Here is a 20,516-nt window from a genome sequence, read left to right as displayed (position 1 = left end):
GAGTATACCCTTGTTCTGTTATGTGTTCGTAGGGGTTGGAAAATATGCTCGTAAAAGGGAATGAGTTCACCCCCTAAAAAGTGCTCATAAAAGGGAACGAATTCACCCCTAAAATGGAGGTCGTAAAAGACCGTGGGCTCACGGTGCATGGTGGTCATTTTCCCAGGGGCTTGTGAGTTGGCTAAAACTGATCCAGATCGATCCATTTTTTACTACTTGTTTTGAGGTTTTCAAGATACAGTGTTTTCAATTTTGCACAAAAAATTGGGTTTGAAAACAATTTTGGCAACATGGGTGCCGCTTCTGTTCTCAGTAGAGAATAAACGTAATCGTGTGATCGATTACGAGGAGGTTGGTTTGGCGCTTTTTCGTCACAATCCTGACGAGTTACTGCGTCGAGACATAACAGTAGACGAGATATGGATACATTACTATACTCAGAAAGAAAGAAACAGTCAAAACAGTGGGTTTTTAAAGTCGATCCAGCTCCGAAGAAGGCAAAGAGGGTGAAATCGGGTGACAACGTGATGGTCACAGTTTTTTTTTGGGGGGGGTACAAGAGGAATCATCTACGTCATTACTTGGAAACAGCACAAACAATAAATAGGGAGTATTATGCGTTGTTATTGTGCAGCTTGAGGGAAGAAATCAAGAAAAAAAGGTCCTCATTTGGCAAAGAAAAACTTATCTCCCCCAAGACAGGTGTCGATATTTTTTATGCACATGTATCTTCACGAGCTTTGTAGGATCTTCATAATGGATTTTTGGCGAAGTTATCTACCAAGAGTTCCTCTGCTCATACACATCGCGACTCAGGACTTTTGACGAAGAATGTCAGGACCGCTGTCGACGTTTCTTCCTCAATACTTATTTTCGATCGACCAAGCTTGTCTGCCACTTGCTTTTTTTCGGGGAACTTGCTATCAACAGTGAAACCATGCCGTGGAAATTTGAATCTCCTCGAGGTGGTTGTTGTTGAAGTCTGCAGCTGACATGGCAGCTCCAGATTAGGCCATGAAGATAATATCTTCGTTCATTGTCAGGACCACCAACGATTCTTTACAACCACTCTGAACCGTTATATCTATCATGACACTAATTACAGCATCACATTCATGAGAAAATTCTGTTGTTTGACCCGCTACATGACCCCCTTACCATCTACTAAATATGATGTTCATCCATTATCGCGGATCTCAAATATGATCCAGAAGTATTTAAAACAAATTGGCTTCCTAACCGGATTTACGCAGATGAAGTCGGATCTGCTCTTGGTTACCTTATTTGTTTTGGAGAAATTGTAGTATTGCAACTTCCAAACAGGTCCGTATCCACGGAGGGCATGGGGGGCAAGCCCCCCAAAATTTTCACGGTAGGCTTACTAATGAACTATAATATGGTTGGATCGGCCCCCCTACATTTTTGGGCTGGCTACGGGCCTGCTTCCAAGTTTGTTTGTATTGAAAATAACGCCACTTCAGTAAACATGGCTGACCTTGATGACCAGTTACTAGATTTGGAAACAGCACCTCAATACGTTGCTTCGTTTTCGAGTTATTGGGTTTTAAGTGTGTTGACCTTTGACCTCGATGGTCATTATTTTTGGAACTTGTAGTAGATGATGAACAGTTACTAGATTTGGAAACAGCACCTCAATATGTGGATCCATTTTCGAGTTATTAGGTTTTAAGTATTTTAACCTTTGACCTCGGTGGACATTATTTTGGGACATGTGGTACCTGATGACCAATTACCAGATTTGGAAACAGCACCTCAATACTTGGCTTCGTTTTTGAGTTATTAGGTTTTAAGTATGTTGACCTTTGACCTCGATGGTCATTATTTTTGGAACTTGTAGTAGTTGATGAACAGTTACTAGATTTGGAAACAGCACCTCAATATGTGGCTCCGTTTCTGAGTTATTAGGTTTTAAGTATTTTGACCTTTGACCTCGATGGTCACTATTTTGGAACTTGCACTAGTTGATGACCTATTACTAGATTTGGAAACAGCACCTCAATACGTTGCTTCGTTTTCGAGTTATTGGGTTTTAAGTATGTTGACCTTTGACCTCGATGACCACTATTTTGGAACTTGTGGTACCTGATGACCTATTACTCAATGTGAAAACAGCACCTGAGTATGTGGCTCCATTTTCGAGTAATTAGGTTTTAAGTATTTTGACCTTTGACCTCGATGGCCACTATTTTGGAACTTCTGGTACCTGATGACCTATTATTCAATATGGAAACAGCACCTGAGTATGTGGCTCCGTTTTCGAGTTATTGGGTTTTAACCTCGATGGCCACTAATTTTGGGACATGTAGTACCTGATGACCAATTACTAAATGTGGCTCTGTTTTCGAGTTTTAATTTTTGATCTTGATGGTCAGTACTTTTTTGATGACCAATTGCTAAATGTGGAAACAGCACCTCGATATGTTGTTTCGTTTTCGAGTTTGACCTTTGTTCACGATGGTCAGTAGTTTGAGGACATGCTTATGTCATTTCTGCTATGTTAAAATGTTCAAATAGGGGTTGAAAAAGTAATCATAAAAGGGAACGAGTTCACCCCCTAAAAAGTGTTCATAAAAGGGAACGAATCTTATGTATTATCTGCTCTCCTATGTAATTTCATTAGGGGTGGAAAAAATGGTCATCAAAGCACCCTCTAAAATGATTATCTGTAGACCGTGGGTGTTCGATTGTAATCTTTGCTCGTTATGTTAAAATAAGGGTTGGAATGAGTTACGTATTCTTATGTCATTTCTGTTATGTTAAAATAGGGGTTGAAAAATATGCTCATAAAAGAGAACGAGTTCACCCCTAAAATGGAGGCCTGCTATGTTATGTAGTCTTCTGCTCTTATATGTGTTCGTAATCTTATGTTACCTACTATGTTAAAATAGTGCTATGTGTTATCTGCTCTTCTATGTGTTATCTGCTATGTTCAGAATAGGGGTTGGAAATATGCTCATAAAAGAGAATGAATACACCCTTGTTATGTTATGTGTTCGTAATCTTATATGTTATCTGCTATGTTAAAATAGTGCTATGTGTTATCTTCTCTTCTATGTGTTATCTGCTATGTTCAGAATAGGGGTTGGAAATATGCTCATAAAAGAGAATGAATACACCCTTGCTATGTTATGTGTTCGTAATCTTATATGTTATCTGCTATGTTAAAATAGTGCTATGTGTTATCTTCTCTTCTGTGTGTTCATAATCTCAGTGTAATTTCTGCTATGTTAAAATAGGGGTTGGAAAATATGCTCATAAAAGGGAATGAATACACCCTTGTTATGTTACGTACTCTTATGTGTTATCTCCTCTGTTCTATGTTACGTAGTGTTATGTGTTATCTTCTCTTCTATGTGTTCGTAATCTTATGTGTTATCTCCTATGTTAAAATAGGGGTTGAAAACGAGTACACCCTTGTTATGTTATGTGTTCGTATCCCTTTGCTATGTTCATTGTCTGCTATGTTGAAAAAGTGCTCATGAAAGAGAACGAGTATACCCTTGTTCTGTTATGTTTTCGTAGGGGTTGGAAAATATGCTCGTAAAAGGGAATGAGTTCACCCCCTAAAAAGTGCTCATAAAAGGGAACGAATTCACCCCTAAAATGGAGGTCGTAAAAGACCGTGGGCTCACGGTGCATGGTGGTCATTTTCCCAGGGGCTTGTGAGTTGGCTAAAACTGATCCAGATCGATCCATTTTTTACTACTAAAACGATATCGTAAATTGTGTCAATCATTTCGGAGGAAAACACTTCTACTGGACATCCGAAACGATGTTCATCATTTGTGGATGTAAAGCATATGAATGATGTCATACTTTCAGCAGCAAAGAAGTCATCCAGAAAATGAGCCAAAATAATCGAAGTTGATTTACCAAAAGATAAGCACCTCTCTAACCAAGGAACAATCCGCAGGAGGCTATTCTGTGCCAATTTAAAGTTCCATAAGCCTGCCAAGAAGCCGAAATTGTCGACCGAGAACATGGCTGGCCGAAAATTGGCATTTTGTAAAAAGTATCACTGATGGACTGGTGAACAATTGAAAAGTGTTGTTTTCGGACAAGACCCAACTATCAGTGTTTTGCCTTGGGTAGACGTACGACGGCCTTCCAATACACGGGAAACTTTCAACGCTACATCATTCCCAGCATGCAGAATGCAGGTAGATTCATAGTTTGGGGAGTAAATTCTGCTAAATTAAGATGAGGATTGTAGGTCATGCCTGAAGGTACATGAACGAATGGAACTATCTATATCGATGTCCTTAAAGAGAAGTAACCAGTATTTATGGAAATCAAACAGTTTATTCATTTCCAACATGATGGAACTTCATGTCACCTGACAAAACTGTTAAGAAATGGCTTGCAAACAGTGGGTTTCAAATTCTTGGACCTTAATCAGAAAATTCGTTGGATCTTAATCCAATTGAGAACTGTTGGGTCATTTTAAAGCTGGAAACGGTTGAGCTCAACCTCAGTTGACTTTATCAATTAAAAGAAGCTATAATACAATCTGGGTTAGTAGAAAGTGGTCGAATTCTGCGCACTTAAGGAAAAATCGTTATTTCTTCGCTGTTTTTGTAAGCATAACGACATAACTTTGCACAGCCTTTGTTTGCTATGTAGTAGACAAGATAAACACAAAGTTTGAATAAAAACTCACACCAGTACTCGATAATAAACAGAAAACCTAAACTATACATTTGCGCAGAATTACCCATCTAGGTAGGTAATACTGCGCGTAATATGGGATAATTCTGCGCGAAGCGAATAAAGCAAGAAAACATTTTCATAACAAATAACATACTTAAATATATAGAGAGACATGGAATCAGTGTTCCTCGCAGCATGTTTTTGGGGGGCACTGCCCCCTCCTGGAGCTCTGTGAGTGCCCCCCGGAGGAGACCAATATAACACGTCTATAATGTAATAATAGAATAGTACCAGCAAGTGTCCCCCTGGAACATTGTTTCTGAAAGAAACGCTGAATGGAGTGGGTTCAGAAAAAGAACGACGAGGGGGTTACAAGTTTTACCGTCTACTTGTTTTGTGACTGAAAAAATACATATTTTTGAGTGCATTGAAACCATAAGCGTATGATAATAAGGGATTTCAAAAACAGAGAGCATCGGTTTCAGTGGTGCGTAGAAAGAAATATTGAACGGCTGAATCCTATGAGATGTATGGGGAGGTATTAATAATATTATGGTATTATTTTCCCAACAATAGATGTGAATTAGGAGTGAAATATGGCTAGCATGGTTGTTAAATATTAGAAGTACTGGACCAGTCGTAGATGGGCGAACGAAATTTCTAAAGTGATAAATCCATTGCATAAACAATCTTCATTAATCCATCCATTGTTACTGCAGGAATAGATTGCACTTATTGGACCTCGTTTTTTAATTGTTGTGACACGCGACGCCGTGGCAATAGAAACATGGGCAGGACGAAGATTTCACATGCACTACAACATACACAATAGTGACTCTTTCCACGCTCGTTCGAAATAGCAGTTCCTACCTGTTTCTGACCTTTAGGTGATAAAATAATCACATGTTTTTATACGTTTGAAATATCCGTTTCGTCCACATTGAAAATTCTACTTAGGGGAAATGGTGCTTTTTCATTACTGTTTCCAAATTCTTGAAGGATAAAGTCACGGCTTCTTCATTTAATCCCTTTATTTTATTAAAACTAACTCTTAGTTTTCCTTAGGCTTATTCGTGGATTTCTTTAAAGAAACAGCCATAACCAGTCCATACTAGCAACTTCGGTATTTCCATCAAAATTATTGGCTATTCGATTTGCTTCGATAATCACATTGTCCACCAATTTCGTTCTTGTTCTCGTGAGAACAGTGATTTTGTTCCTAGAGTAGCACCGTATTTCCATTTTTCATCCGTAGACGAATAGCATATTCTGCTGTTCCGTACAAATCTTCCAACTTCTCGAATTGTACAATCACTTTTAACAGCACTGATAACTTCTCTTAGTTATTCCTCTACATAACTACATCTCGTAATTGTTCTTTCTCTTCTTTTCGGCATCTTTAATTAGAGAGTGATGATATTTTATGGATTTAATACATACGCTTGTCATTAACATAAACACTCTTGAGGTACAGTTCTGCGCACTGCGCAGAATATCCCATCGATTTTGCGCAGAATAACCCCACTCCGTCATTTAACAAAAAAAAAAAAAAACCTCTAAATTACGGCATATTAAATACTGATTAGCACTACGAATTGCAATGATTATAATGTCCATTGTACAATATAAACGGAACATAAAAGTAGCTACCTAGAAATATAAAAAGTATAGAACGTATCTCTTAATTTGTTTGAAGAAAATTTAACATCAACAGGGATGAAATTATTCAATGGCCACTTACAGCCTAAACATTGGACATAATGGCTTCTCTCCTTTAATGTTAGTTACTAGTAACGGTTCCTTCGTGGCAGCAGCAACCAATCTGCCGTAAAGGATCTCCAAGTTCAAAAAACATGTGTGCGCAGAATTATCCGCCGCGCAGAATTCGACCACCTTCCCCTACAGGAATTACACCATAGTACTGCGAAAAATTCTCTCTCCCCATGCCTTCTTCTATCCAAGAACATTGAAAAACAAAGGTTTCCATTTCGAACATTGAACTCATGCTCAAGCATCTATACTTCACTATGTTTTCACCACTGAAGTATGTCGTTTGTATGTGTTTCCAAACTGAAATGTATCATTTATATCAAATATATACGTAGTTAAATTTAAATGAAAATGTTCTGGTGTATTCATAAACATGATTTGTGGTGAGTCATCCATTCTGGACAGTACTATGTATTAGAAAAATCAAACGATGGACAAAAATTCAGCAGAGAAAAGCTTATTTATACACATGTACGTATACCAATAGTGTTTAAATTTTGTTGTGTTTTTGCTTTTAAAATAAATTTTCGTTTAAAATGGCGAAGTTATACATAATTTTTGTTTATCACTGAAGAAATTTTATTTATTTATTTTAATTTCGTTTTCTAACAGCAAGAGAGTTGACGACGATGTTAAATTATTCAAAAGTATTTCCGAAAGGGTAAGTAAACTTAAACATCGAGCAAAGACACTGGAGGAATTAGTGCCAGAGAGCGAGAAAGACGATCCAGAGAAAGAGAAGATGATTCAATTAGGATCCAACATATTACATGAGTTAAAACTTTTGAATGAGGACATCAATGATATTAATCTGCGCCTCAGACAATTGAAATTAGACTATGACAAAACCATGAAAGACATTAACAAGTTACTAAGGATGCTCCTTCAAGTGCTGAAAGAAGAGAACAAATATATGCAGTAAGTTACTTAATTTCTTGTAATTAGTGTAGTAAAAAACGTTTTTTCGTTAAGTTTTTTCAATAAGAACATAGTTTTTTTATGTTTTTTTCAAATAGCTCTTTTTTTGCAACTATTATTTATTGATTTATGTTGCAGATTATTGAAATAATCAACAGAACTTGAGTCGAAGCCCTCGTAACTTACAAATTGTTTGTTTCTTTGTACCTAGACGAGCAAAATTGTGTGATTATTCCTTTTTATTTTTGGGTGATTATTCCTTTTCAAAAATCCCAGGTCATTTTTGGCGTTTTCCTGCATTTTCAGTTTGTGACTTATTGCTCAAAAACCATTTATTCTATTGATATGGTTAAGGCCTTGTTTCCTAGAAAATGGATGTGGCTATTTTTTTTGTGTGTAAATCACATTGCATTGTTGCCAATGGGCGGGAAATTATTGAGGGAAACGTAGGGGTGAAAATTTACAAAAAAAAAATCCTTAACGGAATTTCAAATTTTTTTGTATCTACCACCACTGCTGCCATATGGGTTCAAGTCACCTAAAAAATTCTTTGATGTGTTGACGGTAAAGTGGAATCCTGAATTCGCTGGCTTCCATTCAAAGAGGGAAAGAAAAAATTCTCTGTCATTATACACATGAAATTTCGACACTTTTTACGCCTCAGAAGTAAAAATCAACAGATATGCCAAGACTACAGCTTCTCTAATTATCCTATTGAAACTTTTTATGGTGTGTTCTGTAGGCCAAAAAGGAAGCTTTCAGGTAGTGGGAGATCTTAAGTTGACAAAACCAGAGCACCACACAATATGACGTCACTAAATGTGATAGTAAGTTGAGCAGTGTTTGCAACTGATTTGGTGTCAACTTATTAATTTTATACTTGAGTAACAGACTGGTAAAGAAAATATGTTTAAAAATGATTATCTGTTATGAAGTAATATACTTAAAGAGATATTTGTATATTTGTGTGAAAACATAGCATCTCCATACGCGAAATTTGATGATGTGCTCCGCGGAAGATTTGTTGCTACAAAAAATTTGGAGATCCACAATATATAATTGACATAAAAATTAATGATAGGTCTACATCATATTAGTATGTGACAGGCCCGTATCCATGGGGTCTAAGGGAGCGGGCCCCCTCTAAATTTTTACTGGTCCCCTAAAATTTTCACAGTACGCTTGCAAATGAACTATCACAGGGTGCAAAATTTCAAAGTCAGACGCACTCGCCAATCCAAAAATAACGGTCGCCAGTATCTCTCACGTACAAATTGAGATGTCCCGCCCCCCCAAACGACCTTTGGTTTGCCAAAGAAAGACTTCACATTCCGTGTTTTCTCTCACTCAGTGACAATTATTTTCTTACGAAACAGAAAATGCGCTGCCCTGTGAGTTTAGGCAGAAACCATTCCTACTGAACACTGGTCCCCAGCTCTAGATTTCTAGTCGCCAATGGCGACTTTGCGACCGGAAAATTTGTGCGCTGAGCTATAATATGATGATTAACTATAATATATTTGGATCGGGACCCCCTCCCAAAGTTCTACCGGGCTTCCCCTAGATTTTTTGGCTGGCTACCAGCCTAGTATGTGATAAGTGACAGGGCCGTAACTTGAGGAGGGAGGGGGCAAATGCATCCCCAAGGAAGCTCCCCGCTGTTCGAGGGGACCCATTTTAAGACAAAATTTTCTTACTCCGTATACGATACGAACATGAAAGTATAAATCAAGCATCGAATATGTCCACTATATTACATAAACAAAACAACACATAAAAGGTAAATAAAACAAAAATCAGTCGTGGGCCCATTTCAATAAAAAAGTTTACTATTAGGGGCCCTAGAAATAATATTTATTCGTATGGCTTTGATATTTGTCAATATTGTCCCTTTAATTCATTTGTCATGTATGGAACGGGCCCAAAGGTGTAACTAACGACCCGGGCCCATAAAGAGTAAGAGAAAGATGGAAAGAGGGAGCCCAAGAATTAGAGAAACAACTTTTTTCTAGGAGCACCAAATGCGCGTATTAATGCTTACCCCCCTCCCAAGAAAAATCTAAGTTACGGTGCTGGATAAATGGATGCAGGTGTAGAATACATAAACATAGAAACAGTAATTTATGATTAAAATGAATGACTGCGTGTGAAAGAGGACTGTACTACTAATTTTTAAAAATTATATAACGTTTACTGTATGTAGAAAACGATGGTGCTGTCCTATTTTATGAGTTTGAATTTGCAAAATTTACGAAAGAAGTATGTAATATATTTCTCGGGTTCTTTGGATTACGGGGGACCAAAACTACGTATAAATACAATGTTTATAGGTGGAATGAGTTCATGTTGCGGAAAGATAATTGATATTGATATGTGAGTAATTTGTGAACTGAGTAGACTGGAAATGCCGTGTGCGTAATGGAAAATTTTGCAATTACTATTTGCTATTAATTAGAATGGACGAATACAACGTGCATTGCGGCGTTCTAACCCGACTTCGTTTGCTAGCGCTCGCTCGTCAATATTTATTTATTTATTTACTGATACAAGTCATGGCCATTACGGCATCTATGGCCTTAAGCACGTCACGTTGGAGGGATGACATCCTCGGCGAGCACACAATCACGGTACAGGGAGGGATATAAGGAACGGATAAGGAAAGAAGCTGCCTGAGGCCTGTAAATTAGATACCATCCCGGCATTTACCTGGTGTGAATGAGGAAATCACAGGAAAAACCTCATTTAGGATAGCTAGCCTGAAAAAGCTGTTACACCTTTTCGATCGACTGACCCTGCCGGAAATCGAGCCCAGGACCAAAGGCGAGAGCATTAGCAACTACTCATGCTCAGCAATACTGTCCGAAACTCTTTAGTTAGTGGTATGTTTGGCTTTAGGTAGATTAACCTCAAAAACATTTAAGAAAACAGCAATGATTTTCAACAAAAAATGCTTTCTCCCCGTAATCCGACATATGGCTAGTTTTCAAAGCATGTACTGAGAAAAAATTGTAGGTAGTGTACTTAAAACGGTAGATAACATGCGTAATTCCTGTAGTTTTTGGACTTAACGTACAGCAAACGTATAACTGAAAACGCATGTTTTATAATACTTTCCATATACTACTCTCTATACGTATTTTCCGTATGAAACAATATAGGCGGTCAGGATCTCACATACAAATCGACGCAGAATGTCCATAGTAGAATAGAATATAGCTGCAGAATGTAACATAGGTGATATACGGAAAACTGTTAGATGTTAGACATCCTGGAATGGCATGATGTAACATCTAAGGGCAGTACGTATGTAGCATATGCTCCATACTGATTTCTGTAGTAAGCAAGAGGATTTCGTATATTTGTACAATATACCGCTGTCCGGAGAACGGATTTTTCATAGTGTGCAGTTCATAAGCAAGGGCGCTCATGTTGTGGTTTCCAGGGGGGGGGGGGGGCAAGTATAAGCGACGTTTCAAATATAGTTTCAAATTTTGCTGTAAGTAATGTAAAAATTCTATTGGGTTTTCAATATTCCCAAGTACAATTTCCTCTTAGGGGGCGAGCGCCCCACCTTGTCCCCCCTTCGATGGGGCCCTTGTTCATAAGCAATGCAGTTATGTGGGTGCTGAACCTGTGGGTTCAGTATTTCTTGATAAATCCATTAAATGTTGTGTGTAATCCACAACGCTTACAGATATATAGGCGGGAATTCATGTCACTTAATGACCTTTCCATTTTAAGGCAGTAATAAATGCGAAAATTGTCGATAAGTGATTCGCCTACTTTGATTTTGCGAATAGTTCGTACTATGTGCGACTTTGTCCATGCGGCGTTTAGGGTATGGTCGACGTCGATAAGCTAATAAAACGAAATACTTCAAAAGTTGAGCCAGTGGGTGCGTAAACGTAAACCTCGTGTAGCTTAGGTATAGGCTGCATAATTACTTTATTACATCAGTGTTAATATGTGTAATCCTTAAATTGGGATAGAGCAGTGTCCGCAGTTCAGATCAATACGTGGACAAATTCATATTACTTTGAAACTCACATTTCTTTATGAAAACAGTGTAATCACGCCTTCTAGACTGTACATATGTTGGCGCATGCCAGTGATCCACCAGGAACAGGTAAAATTCAGGGGCGCAACGAGAGATAATTCTTCAAAAATTACACTTAAAAAAATTATGGGTGCACACTTAGTAGTAGTAATAATAGTAATGATAGTATAGTAGTAGTAAGGCAGTAGTAGTAGGGTAGTAGTTTAGTAGTAGCCAGGCCCGCAACGAGAGGGGGCTAGGGGGACCAGATCCCCCTCAACTTTCTGTGACCCCTCCAGACTTCAATACGAAATTTTATTATTAATACAAAAACACAATTTATATACTTATAAGATAATTTTAATGACTTGGCCCCCCGTAATATATTCACGGCCCTCCCAAACTTTGTAGCTGGTTTCGGCCCTGGTAGTAGGAATGATAGTATAATAATAGGCTAGTAGGAGCAGTAGTAGTAGTATAGTAAGGCAATAATGGTAGTAGTTTAGTAGTAGTAATAATAGTATACTAGTAGAAGTAGAGTAGCAGTAGTTCGGGTTAGGTTAGGGTAGGTTCAGGCAGCGAAATAGTCATATTTCAAGTCCCTTGTACATTAGTTTACAGCCCTGGAATAACGCACTTATGGAGAGTTTCATAGAAATGAAAGCAACATCCTGTATCTATGTTCACAAATGATTTAAATATTCTGCGCCTTCATAAATAAATTCCCTAAACATTTGTCTTTTGTTCTGAATTAACACATTTTACCTTTAAATTGTAATTTTAAAAATGTCCACGTATTCTTAATCCCGTTTCTGCCACTCCAAAACACTTACTAAATCTACAAGAGTTCATTTGGTTTTAAAAGAAATTGTTATATCATGAATGTCAGTACACTTATAAAATAGAACATAACTGAGGAAACCTGAAATTTCAATCTTGATACACGTATCAGTGCGCAGCACGAAATGAGATTTTTTAGAAAATCCCGGCGTTCTTCCCGCCTTTGATGGTACAAGCCGCAATTATTTACGCATTATTCAGTGCATTGATTGTGTATAATCTTGTTCGTTTGTTGAATGTAAAATGTAACTCACACAACCGCTGTAACAACATAATGTGTTTTTTATTGTCCACCTGTACACGACAAATTCCAGATATGTCATAAATTATAATCCACCTTGGCATGTTATCTCAGCCGTAATGCTGTCAACAGAGCTGCCTTGCTTATGGATACACTGTGCATTAAGTGTTCCAGGGTAGTGACGACATTAAGTGACGTCATGTTCTGTTGCTGTGGTTATGTCAACTTAAGAACTCCCTTCAGGTAGTGGTACTTTTGTTTCAATGTAGCCAGCAAGAAGGGAATAATAGAGGAGAAAAGGGAATTTTTTCGAATTTTTCACCTAAAATTGGGAATTAATTGTTTTGGCTGAAAACGCTGGCATCAGACAGACGAAAAATATCTGAAAATAAATCTTGGTACCCCAAGAATATATCCTACAAGTATCATGGCGATATCTAACAAAGTAGGCATAATTTTTTTTTTTTAAAATCTCATTCTACCTCAGAGATCCATCAATTTCTTACCATTATCAGAACATGGTTTATTATAAACCTCAACTGTACTTCCCCTAATTATTCTAGTGAAACTTTTTATGGTGCGCTGTGTAGGTTAAGGATGAGGCTTTTAGACACTGGTACGTTTGTTTGAGTGTAGCCAACAAGAGGGAAATAATAGAGACAAAAAGGGATGTTTTCGAAAATTTCCCCCTAAAATCTGGAATTAAAATTTTCTGTAGCTGGCAACACTGTTATCAGACACACATACACACACTAACTATCTTAAAATAAGCTTTGGTATCCCTCTAATATATCCTACAAGTATTGTGACGATATCTAATAAAGTAAGCATGTCAATAAAAAAATATCTCATTCTACCTAAAAAAATCATAGTTATCTTTCTACCTAGAGAACAAGGTCTACTGTAAACCTAAACTGTACTTCCCCTAATTATCCTATTGAAACTTTCTATAGTGCGTTGTGTAAGGCAAAGACGAGGCTTTCAGATACTGGTACGATTGCTTCGATGTAACCAACAAGAGGGAAATAATAGAGACAAAACAGATAATTTTTCCAAAATTTCCCCTAAAATCTGAAATTAAAATTTTCTGTAGCTGGCATCACTGCTACCAGACAGACTCAAACTATCTTAAATTAAAAATTGGTACACCACTAATATATTCTACAAGTATCATGGAGGTATTTAAGGAATAAAGCTTCTAATTACCAAAAATATATTTCGGTAAACAGAAAGGTAGGGAAAAACTAGAAAAATCAAGGGTCAGAACCTAAACACGAATTTTTCGTGCGCTCCGTAATTACTCCATTTTAAAGATCTGTACCCCGCGTTTGTTCAGTAAGGACAAACGTTCGACTGGCGTAAGTTGACTTGCACTCCGATGTATAGGTACGGATATATAAACAAAAATTTCGAATTTTTGCCCAAATTTAGGAAAATTTTAATTTCCCTTATTGGCAACAGTGCGCGCAGGCCCGTCCAATTGATGTCAGTTATGTATCCATCCGAGGTATCTACCGAGCAAGTCTTAAGGAGGTCTTTCTTCAACGAAGGAAGCTACAGAGAAAAAGAAGTAAAGGAAATTCGAAATTTCTCGAATTTTTGAGTGGGGTGAAATTTGAGAAGGAAATTCGACACCCAGAAGAAAAAGAATTTAATATTATAAATTAGGTTCAACCATATTTGGAAAAAATAATGTCCCGATATCTTAATTAGTGTCCACACAGGAGCGGATTAAAAGAGTGACACACCCATGTGTGCCACTTTGTCTACCTGCGTCCGAAAGTGTTACGAGTGTACATTTGATTATATTTTTTTTTACTACTGACTCGTGTTGTTGTAGTAATTATAGTCTTGACTAATAATAATATCATTGTTGTAAACAATAACTTTATAAGGAAAATTTCCCCCCTTTTTACTGCTTAGTTCCAATACTGTTGGTGAGAAATGCAGGGTGTTTCAAAATGAATATCGAGGTTTTAGTCTTGGTAGTACTTATTACATGTTACGTACAATTATAAACAATACATCAAGTAAAAGAACGCCTCAAACAGTTTTTGCTACAAGTGTTCGATGTGAGCTTCATTCGTCACACGGCAGACATCTAGTCGATAGGCGAGAAAGATCCATAAATTTTCCGCTGTATGGCACAAAACAGGTTCAATTTAGTTGAGTCTGGTTTCACCTGTACCATCTACTGAGGATTTGCTGACCGCCAGATGCGAACATATGTGTTCACATTAGCTCTTGGGTGATATGTCGATTTATCACTGAAGACGACTCAATCCAGAAAATCTTCATTGTTATGCAGCAATATTTCATGTGCGAAATTGATATGTAAACCGTAATCTGTAGGCTTTAGACCTGTAGCAACTACAAACGATAAGGACGTAGTTGCAAGCGTCTCCTTAATTTTCTTCACACAGACGCTGTAACTACGTCCTTATCGTTTGCAGTGAAACTACAGATTCAGTTTTTATTAAAACCTAAAAAGCTTTCTGCTCTCTAGTCTCCATCTTTGCCACTACTAACTCTTTCTAATGGCAGACAGAGGAAACAATACATGTGCATGTGTGCGTACGAAACTGTTTGAGTTGCTCTTTCATTTGATAATATTTATAATTGTAATTTAATTGAAATAGATACTACGAAGTTTCAAAACCCTAATATTCATTCTGAAACACCCTGCATTGCTTCAAATTATGCCACCCTATATTCATGTCTTGTATGTATATATCAGGGCTGGCTCTAGGGCATTTGCCGCCCAGTGCAATGGCATCATTTGCGGCCTTCCCCTTTCTCTAGAAAGAACAAATCTTAAAACTCACGATTTTAAGTATGCTATTCCAGCATGAACAACGAAGAGGAGGAACAAAAATACACTCGCACTCAGAAAGGCTTAAATACTACAAATACAATCTCGTTGTGTCTGTTTTTTCTTTAAATAATAATCTATTATATTAGTGAAGATAAATCAAACACACCTAAAAAAATGGTAACCCTTTTTATAGAATTTAATATCGAGCTTCAATCTCAATATATCAATTTGCAATTAAAATGCAAGTAGCTTTTTTATCTTTGTTTCTTGATTTTACTTCTACATTGTTATTTTTTTTAGTTTGTTTCCACCTTCAGTGATAAAGAACTTGTTTGTGACAAAGAAAAGACTAGCTATCATGTCAGAACTGTGATAACTAACTAAATGGAAGAGGTGTTCGAGAATTGAGTTCTTGCATTTGGCAACAATCAAGCAATTTGTGCGGGATTTATTTAACCATTTGCTTTAGCATTGTCCATGTGATCTTAAACTAATACGACCTAAACATGAATTTATGAATGTAGTATTCAAATAGAAGGTCAGCTTAGTATGTGTAACTACCATCATAATGAAATCTGTTTCCAACAAGAAATGTTTAATTTGAATAATATACTTATGACATATTTTGTCGAACCCTCCAAACTTGCCGTTCCATGCAAATGCACGTGTTGCACATATGGTAGAGCCGGCTCTGCATAACATATATATCTAGTCGACAAATTATTTATATATGATATTTAGAAAAATACTAGTAGGCAAATTAGTATTAGTTTTTACAGTTAGACAAGTTATTTGAATTTTCTACTGTTCGTGACATTATTTTTGTACTGTTTAAAGGCCTACTTTCAATAAAAAACAAAATTTCATTTCTACTTTTATTTCTTAGTTGATATTGATGAAAACTGCTGAAACCCGAATTGTTATTCTAGTAGGTATACTATTCATATAAATTGTAAAATATTTGTAGCGTATCAGTATCTAGCGTTTAATTTATGTTGCATTTTACGGTAATTATACCTACATAAAAATATTTCATACTTAAATAGACGTAAGATGCGTTACAAATGACAATCTGAAAAAAAACTAAATTTAGAAAATGAGGCAGTTTTTTCTAAAAAAAAAAATAAAGTACATTTCTGAAAAAATACGAACGTTTTTTTTCTTACAACACTACTTGTAATATGGCAGAATAAGAAAAGTCATAGGGCAGGGTATTCACAGTCGCATGTGTGTTTTTGTTTAAATATCTGATATAACTAAATATAACATTCGTTAATGGAGTCATATATTTACGTGGTGTTCCAGTGTGCTTGTGCACTTTCCAATAAAATATTTTTCCTATAATTTTCATATGTTTAAAAGTTTTGTTGTCCGCAAGTCTTCAAATTTTTAAAATAATATTTTATGTTCTTTTTAGTGCACTTAAAACTTAACAATATCAGCATGTGAGAGGAAAATAGTGTGTTATAGTGAGAGGATAGGTTGACTTAAGTTACCTTTATACGCACCCTCATGAAAAGTTCTAGCTAGGCTTTAGATGTTCAGTTCAAAAGAGGAATGGTTGGACTAGTATGATAACAGTTATATATATAAGTAGTTATATATAACAAATTCAAAAGATATTTTATGAAAATTACTATATCCAAATTAGTCTAGCGCAAGAAGCATACACGAGCCTGTTTTTTTGGCAGTCGATATCAAAATATAAAATGTCTGGTAAAAGATTATAGCGCAGTTTCACTTGGATCACATTTTTATTAATAAATCTCACGCCCAAAATTATCCTAGCGGAAAAGCATTTAGAGATGAATTCAATTAATCAGAACTTTAACAGAATTCAATTAATCGGAACCATTTATCTACAAAGATTACTTATATATCTAACTAAAACTATATTTACTTCTACCACTACTCCAAATTATTGCGTAGGGCCGCGGTGGCTCAGTGCTAGAGCGTTCACCTCTGGTGCTAGGGGCCCCGGGTTCGATCCCAGCCCCCGCCAAGTGAACTTTGTGGTGGACAAACACCGTGTGCGTGGGTTTTCTCGGGGTTCTCCCGTTTCCTCCCACTTTCTTCATTCCACCATTTCATTCATTACTCATCATCGCCGTCTCCTTTAGCCTAACCGGCATAACCGTGGGACGTAAAACTTAAAGATTTCATTTCATTTTTTAAAATTATTGCATTTACAGTCATAAATGTATCAATAGTTTTCGCATCTACTACAAGTATGAAAACAGAAGTTACAGTATTCTTTAGTCTGTGTTGCAAATGTTGTTTTTGCAAGTTTTACAATAATTATTGTATTCTTTTTCTACTATGTTTTGTTTAGGCATTTATTATATAAATGAATCACATTTATTTCATTTCATTCTTAAATTCCTATTTCTCTTCTATCTTACAATGACCCCAAGGGAAGGCGCTTATTCCATGTTCTAAAACATCTATTATCATCTACACAGCTTAATGTTAATTGATTTACTTCTATCATTTATATATATATACAGGGATGTAATGAGGCGTATACGAGAGAATACGGGGTATACCCACTTAAAATCTTTGTAGTCCAGCGTATACTCACCTTAAATTTACGAAAGAATGAGCGTATATTGGGGTTCGTATACGCCAAATAGTCTTCCATATATGCTATGCTTTTGAAAGCGATTGAGCGTATATTTAACAAAAATTCTAGCATTACACCACTGTATATATATATATATACAGGGTGGTAGGTAACTCCACCGACAAACTTATATGAAATGGAAGAAAAAAATTCTAATAAACATGGGTCGAAAAACGTCACCTTTCAGAGTTATGAAACGCCGAAAATTCGAAAAATCACGTTTCAAAACGCCCTGATTTAGAAACTATAGGACCTATCCCAAGGGGTTTAAGGAATTACACAGGAACTATTATGCGCTCTATTTAAAGATTCCTGTTTTACCATCCTCCGTTATCGGCGAAACGAACTGTAAAAAGGAAGTTGAGGTATAGGGTATAGGGATACTCCTTTAAGTACTAACGTTGCGTTGGTTTCGCTGGTACCGGTGAATTCTGAAACATGGATATTTAGACAGAACGCATAATAGTTCCTGTGTAATTCCTTAAACCGCTTCGGAAATACCCTATAGTTTCTAAGCCAGGCCGTTTTAAAACTTGATTTTTCGAATATTTGGCGTTTTATAACTCTGAAAGGAGACGTTTTTCGACACTTGTTTATTAGAACTTTTTCCCTCCATTTCATATATTATAAGAAATCACCTCGCAAAGTTTGTCGGTAAAGTTACCTACCACCCTGCATATATATATATATATCGGGTGTTGCAAAATAAGTGTTACAACACTTGCAAGGTGACTCCTGCCACTGAGACAGGAGACAAGAGATGAAGCAGGGTGATTCACATGTGTGGAAACACGTAACGAAAAATGCCCAGAAATGCACTCATACTTAGTAAACATGAGTTCAAAGCGTCGGAAATGTAAGGAATAGCATCAAGAACATGAAAGCCATTGCCAATTCACCAATAATATTCCATAAATCCGATGTAATATGATGTGCACAATTGCATACCAATAAGGATGCAACAACTGAGGCCAAGTTGAAATTGTGCAAGGGGACTCACAAAGAAACTGGGTAAACTAAAGGAATGTCACTAGTGGGATCGCATGATCGATATTGAAATATGGCTAATGTGTGTGTTGATATCAACATGTTGCTAATAGACAAATGTGAACATCTTCCACTACTGCTGGGACACCGTCCCACGTGCGAGAACTAGGAAAATAACGTTGTACATTCTGGTATTACATCTGGTGCACTTTTTGGTAGAAGGTAACTACAGAGGTTGTTCAGCCTACGTTTGGCCGATTTCGTTGCTTCCTCCTCCCGGGCAGAATGGACTCGGCCGTGGACTCGACCTGGCTCGTGGCGTCTTGCAATGTTTTGCAGTGGCTTCCTGAGAACGGGGTTGTTTTTCCGCGCGGACGACTATAACGCACAAAAGAGGACCATTGTTGTGAGTTTTGTGTTAAATTTGTTTCCAAGTTTGTGGGTTTCCACTCTGTGACCAAAATGCCGCCCAAACTAAGCCGGTTTTGGGAAGGCTATGTTGCGGTTGTTTATGACGCCCAAGAATGGTTGCAACATCAGTTTAAGTAGAATAAAAAAGTTATTAAAAAGTACAAGGACAACGAAGCTCCACCATTTAGATCATCAACGAAGTTGCCTAGGAAGCGGGAATGCACCAAGGCCACCTCCACCGTGCAGAGGAAACTTCGCAAAATGGCAATGTAAGAAAATCCGCCAACACAAAGGTGTATGGCTAATCGTCTTGACGTGTCTTTGGGGACTGTGAGCTGGACGTTTCACCATCAACTCAATCTGGAAAAAATCATGAAAGCTCGCGGCCATCTTCTCACGGATGCCCACCAAAGGGAACGAAAGTGTAACGCCCGGAAGCTGTACGAACGGCATCTGGCAAAACAAAGGTGGGTGTACGTCGTAACGCTCGATGAAGCATGGATTTACCTTTCCGACTTCGGCAAACCGAGAGCCGTCATGTACCGAGAGGCGGTAAGGTGGGTCCGTGTCTGTAAAGAATCCTTCCCAAAATGTTTCATGGTCATTACTGGCTACTGTTATCGAGGTAAACTGAAGATTCATAGGGTGGGGAAGAACTGCAAACTAAATTCGCAGTATTTTCAGGAGCAGATCATGCGGCCGATCTACGAGCATGAGATTCCAACAATGAACGAAAATGACGCCAATCCGGTGCGCATTCACATGGACAAGGCCTGATCACATATCTCACAATTGTCCCTCGCATTCTACAGGGAGTGGTGGAGGCAAGTACAGGTGATACCTTTCAATGAGGTACGTGTTAAATCTCCAGATGCAAGTCCTATGGACTATTGTGGATTTGGATTGCTGAAGCGGGCTTTGGGAAAACGGAGTGTGACAACTGTGGAAGGATTTTGGAAAGCTGTGCAAAGGGAATGGAACAAGATTCCCCTCCCAGTGCTTAAGAGAAGCCTATTACAGTGGAAATTACGCAGTCGGGCTATTTTAGGAACCAAGGGAAACACATCGAGCACTTACGGACATAGCGCCATGGATTCTTGTAAATTTTTAGGTAAGTCGAAATTGGTCAAATGTAGACTGAACAACCTCTGTAGAACACGATTGTAACAATGTCCCTCTTTGTTTGGAACATTGTCCCACAGTT

The 20,516-nt window shown here is 37.4% G+C and overlaps 1 protein-coding gene across 2 annotated transcripts in view; it reads left to right on the top strand.

Moving 5' to 3' along the window:
- LOC145688922 (uncharacterized) overlaps positions 1–20,516 on the top strand; it is a 92,894-nt gene that overhangs the window by 31,677 nt on the left and 40,701 nt on the right. For both annotated transcript variants that reach the window (XM_081763090.1, XM_081763089.1), the window contains exon 3: positions 7,054–7,359. In XM_081763090.1, the coding sequence (XP_081619216.1) occupies positions 7,054–7,359 (306 nt within the window). The remainder of the gene's footprint in view (positions 1–7,053; positions 7,360–20,516) is intronic.

Source organism: Thermobia domestica, chromosome 7 (assembly GCF_964235325.1).
Source record: "Thermobia domestica chromosome 7, izTheDome1.hap1.1, whole genome shotgun sequence".
Classification (NCBI taxonomy): domain Eukaryota; kingdom Metazoa; phylum Arthropoda; class Insecta; order Zygentoma; family Lepismatidae; genus Thermobia; species Thermobia domestica.
Note: the sequence above shows the minus strand (reverse complement) of the source record. Positions and strands in the feature narration are given on the sequence as shown.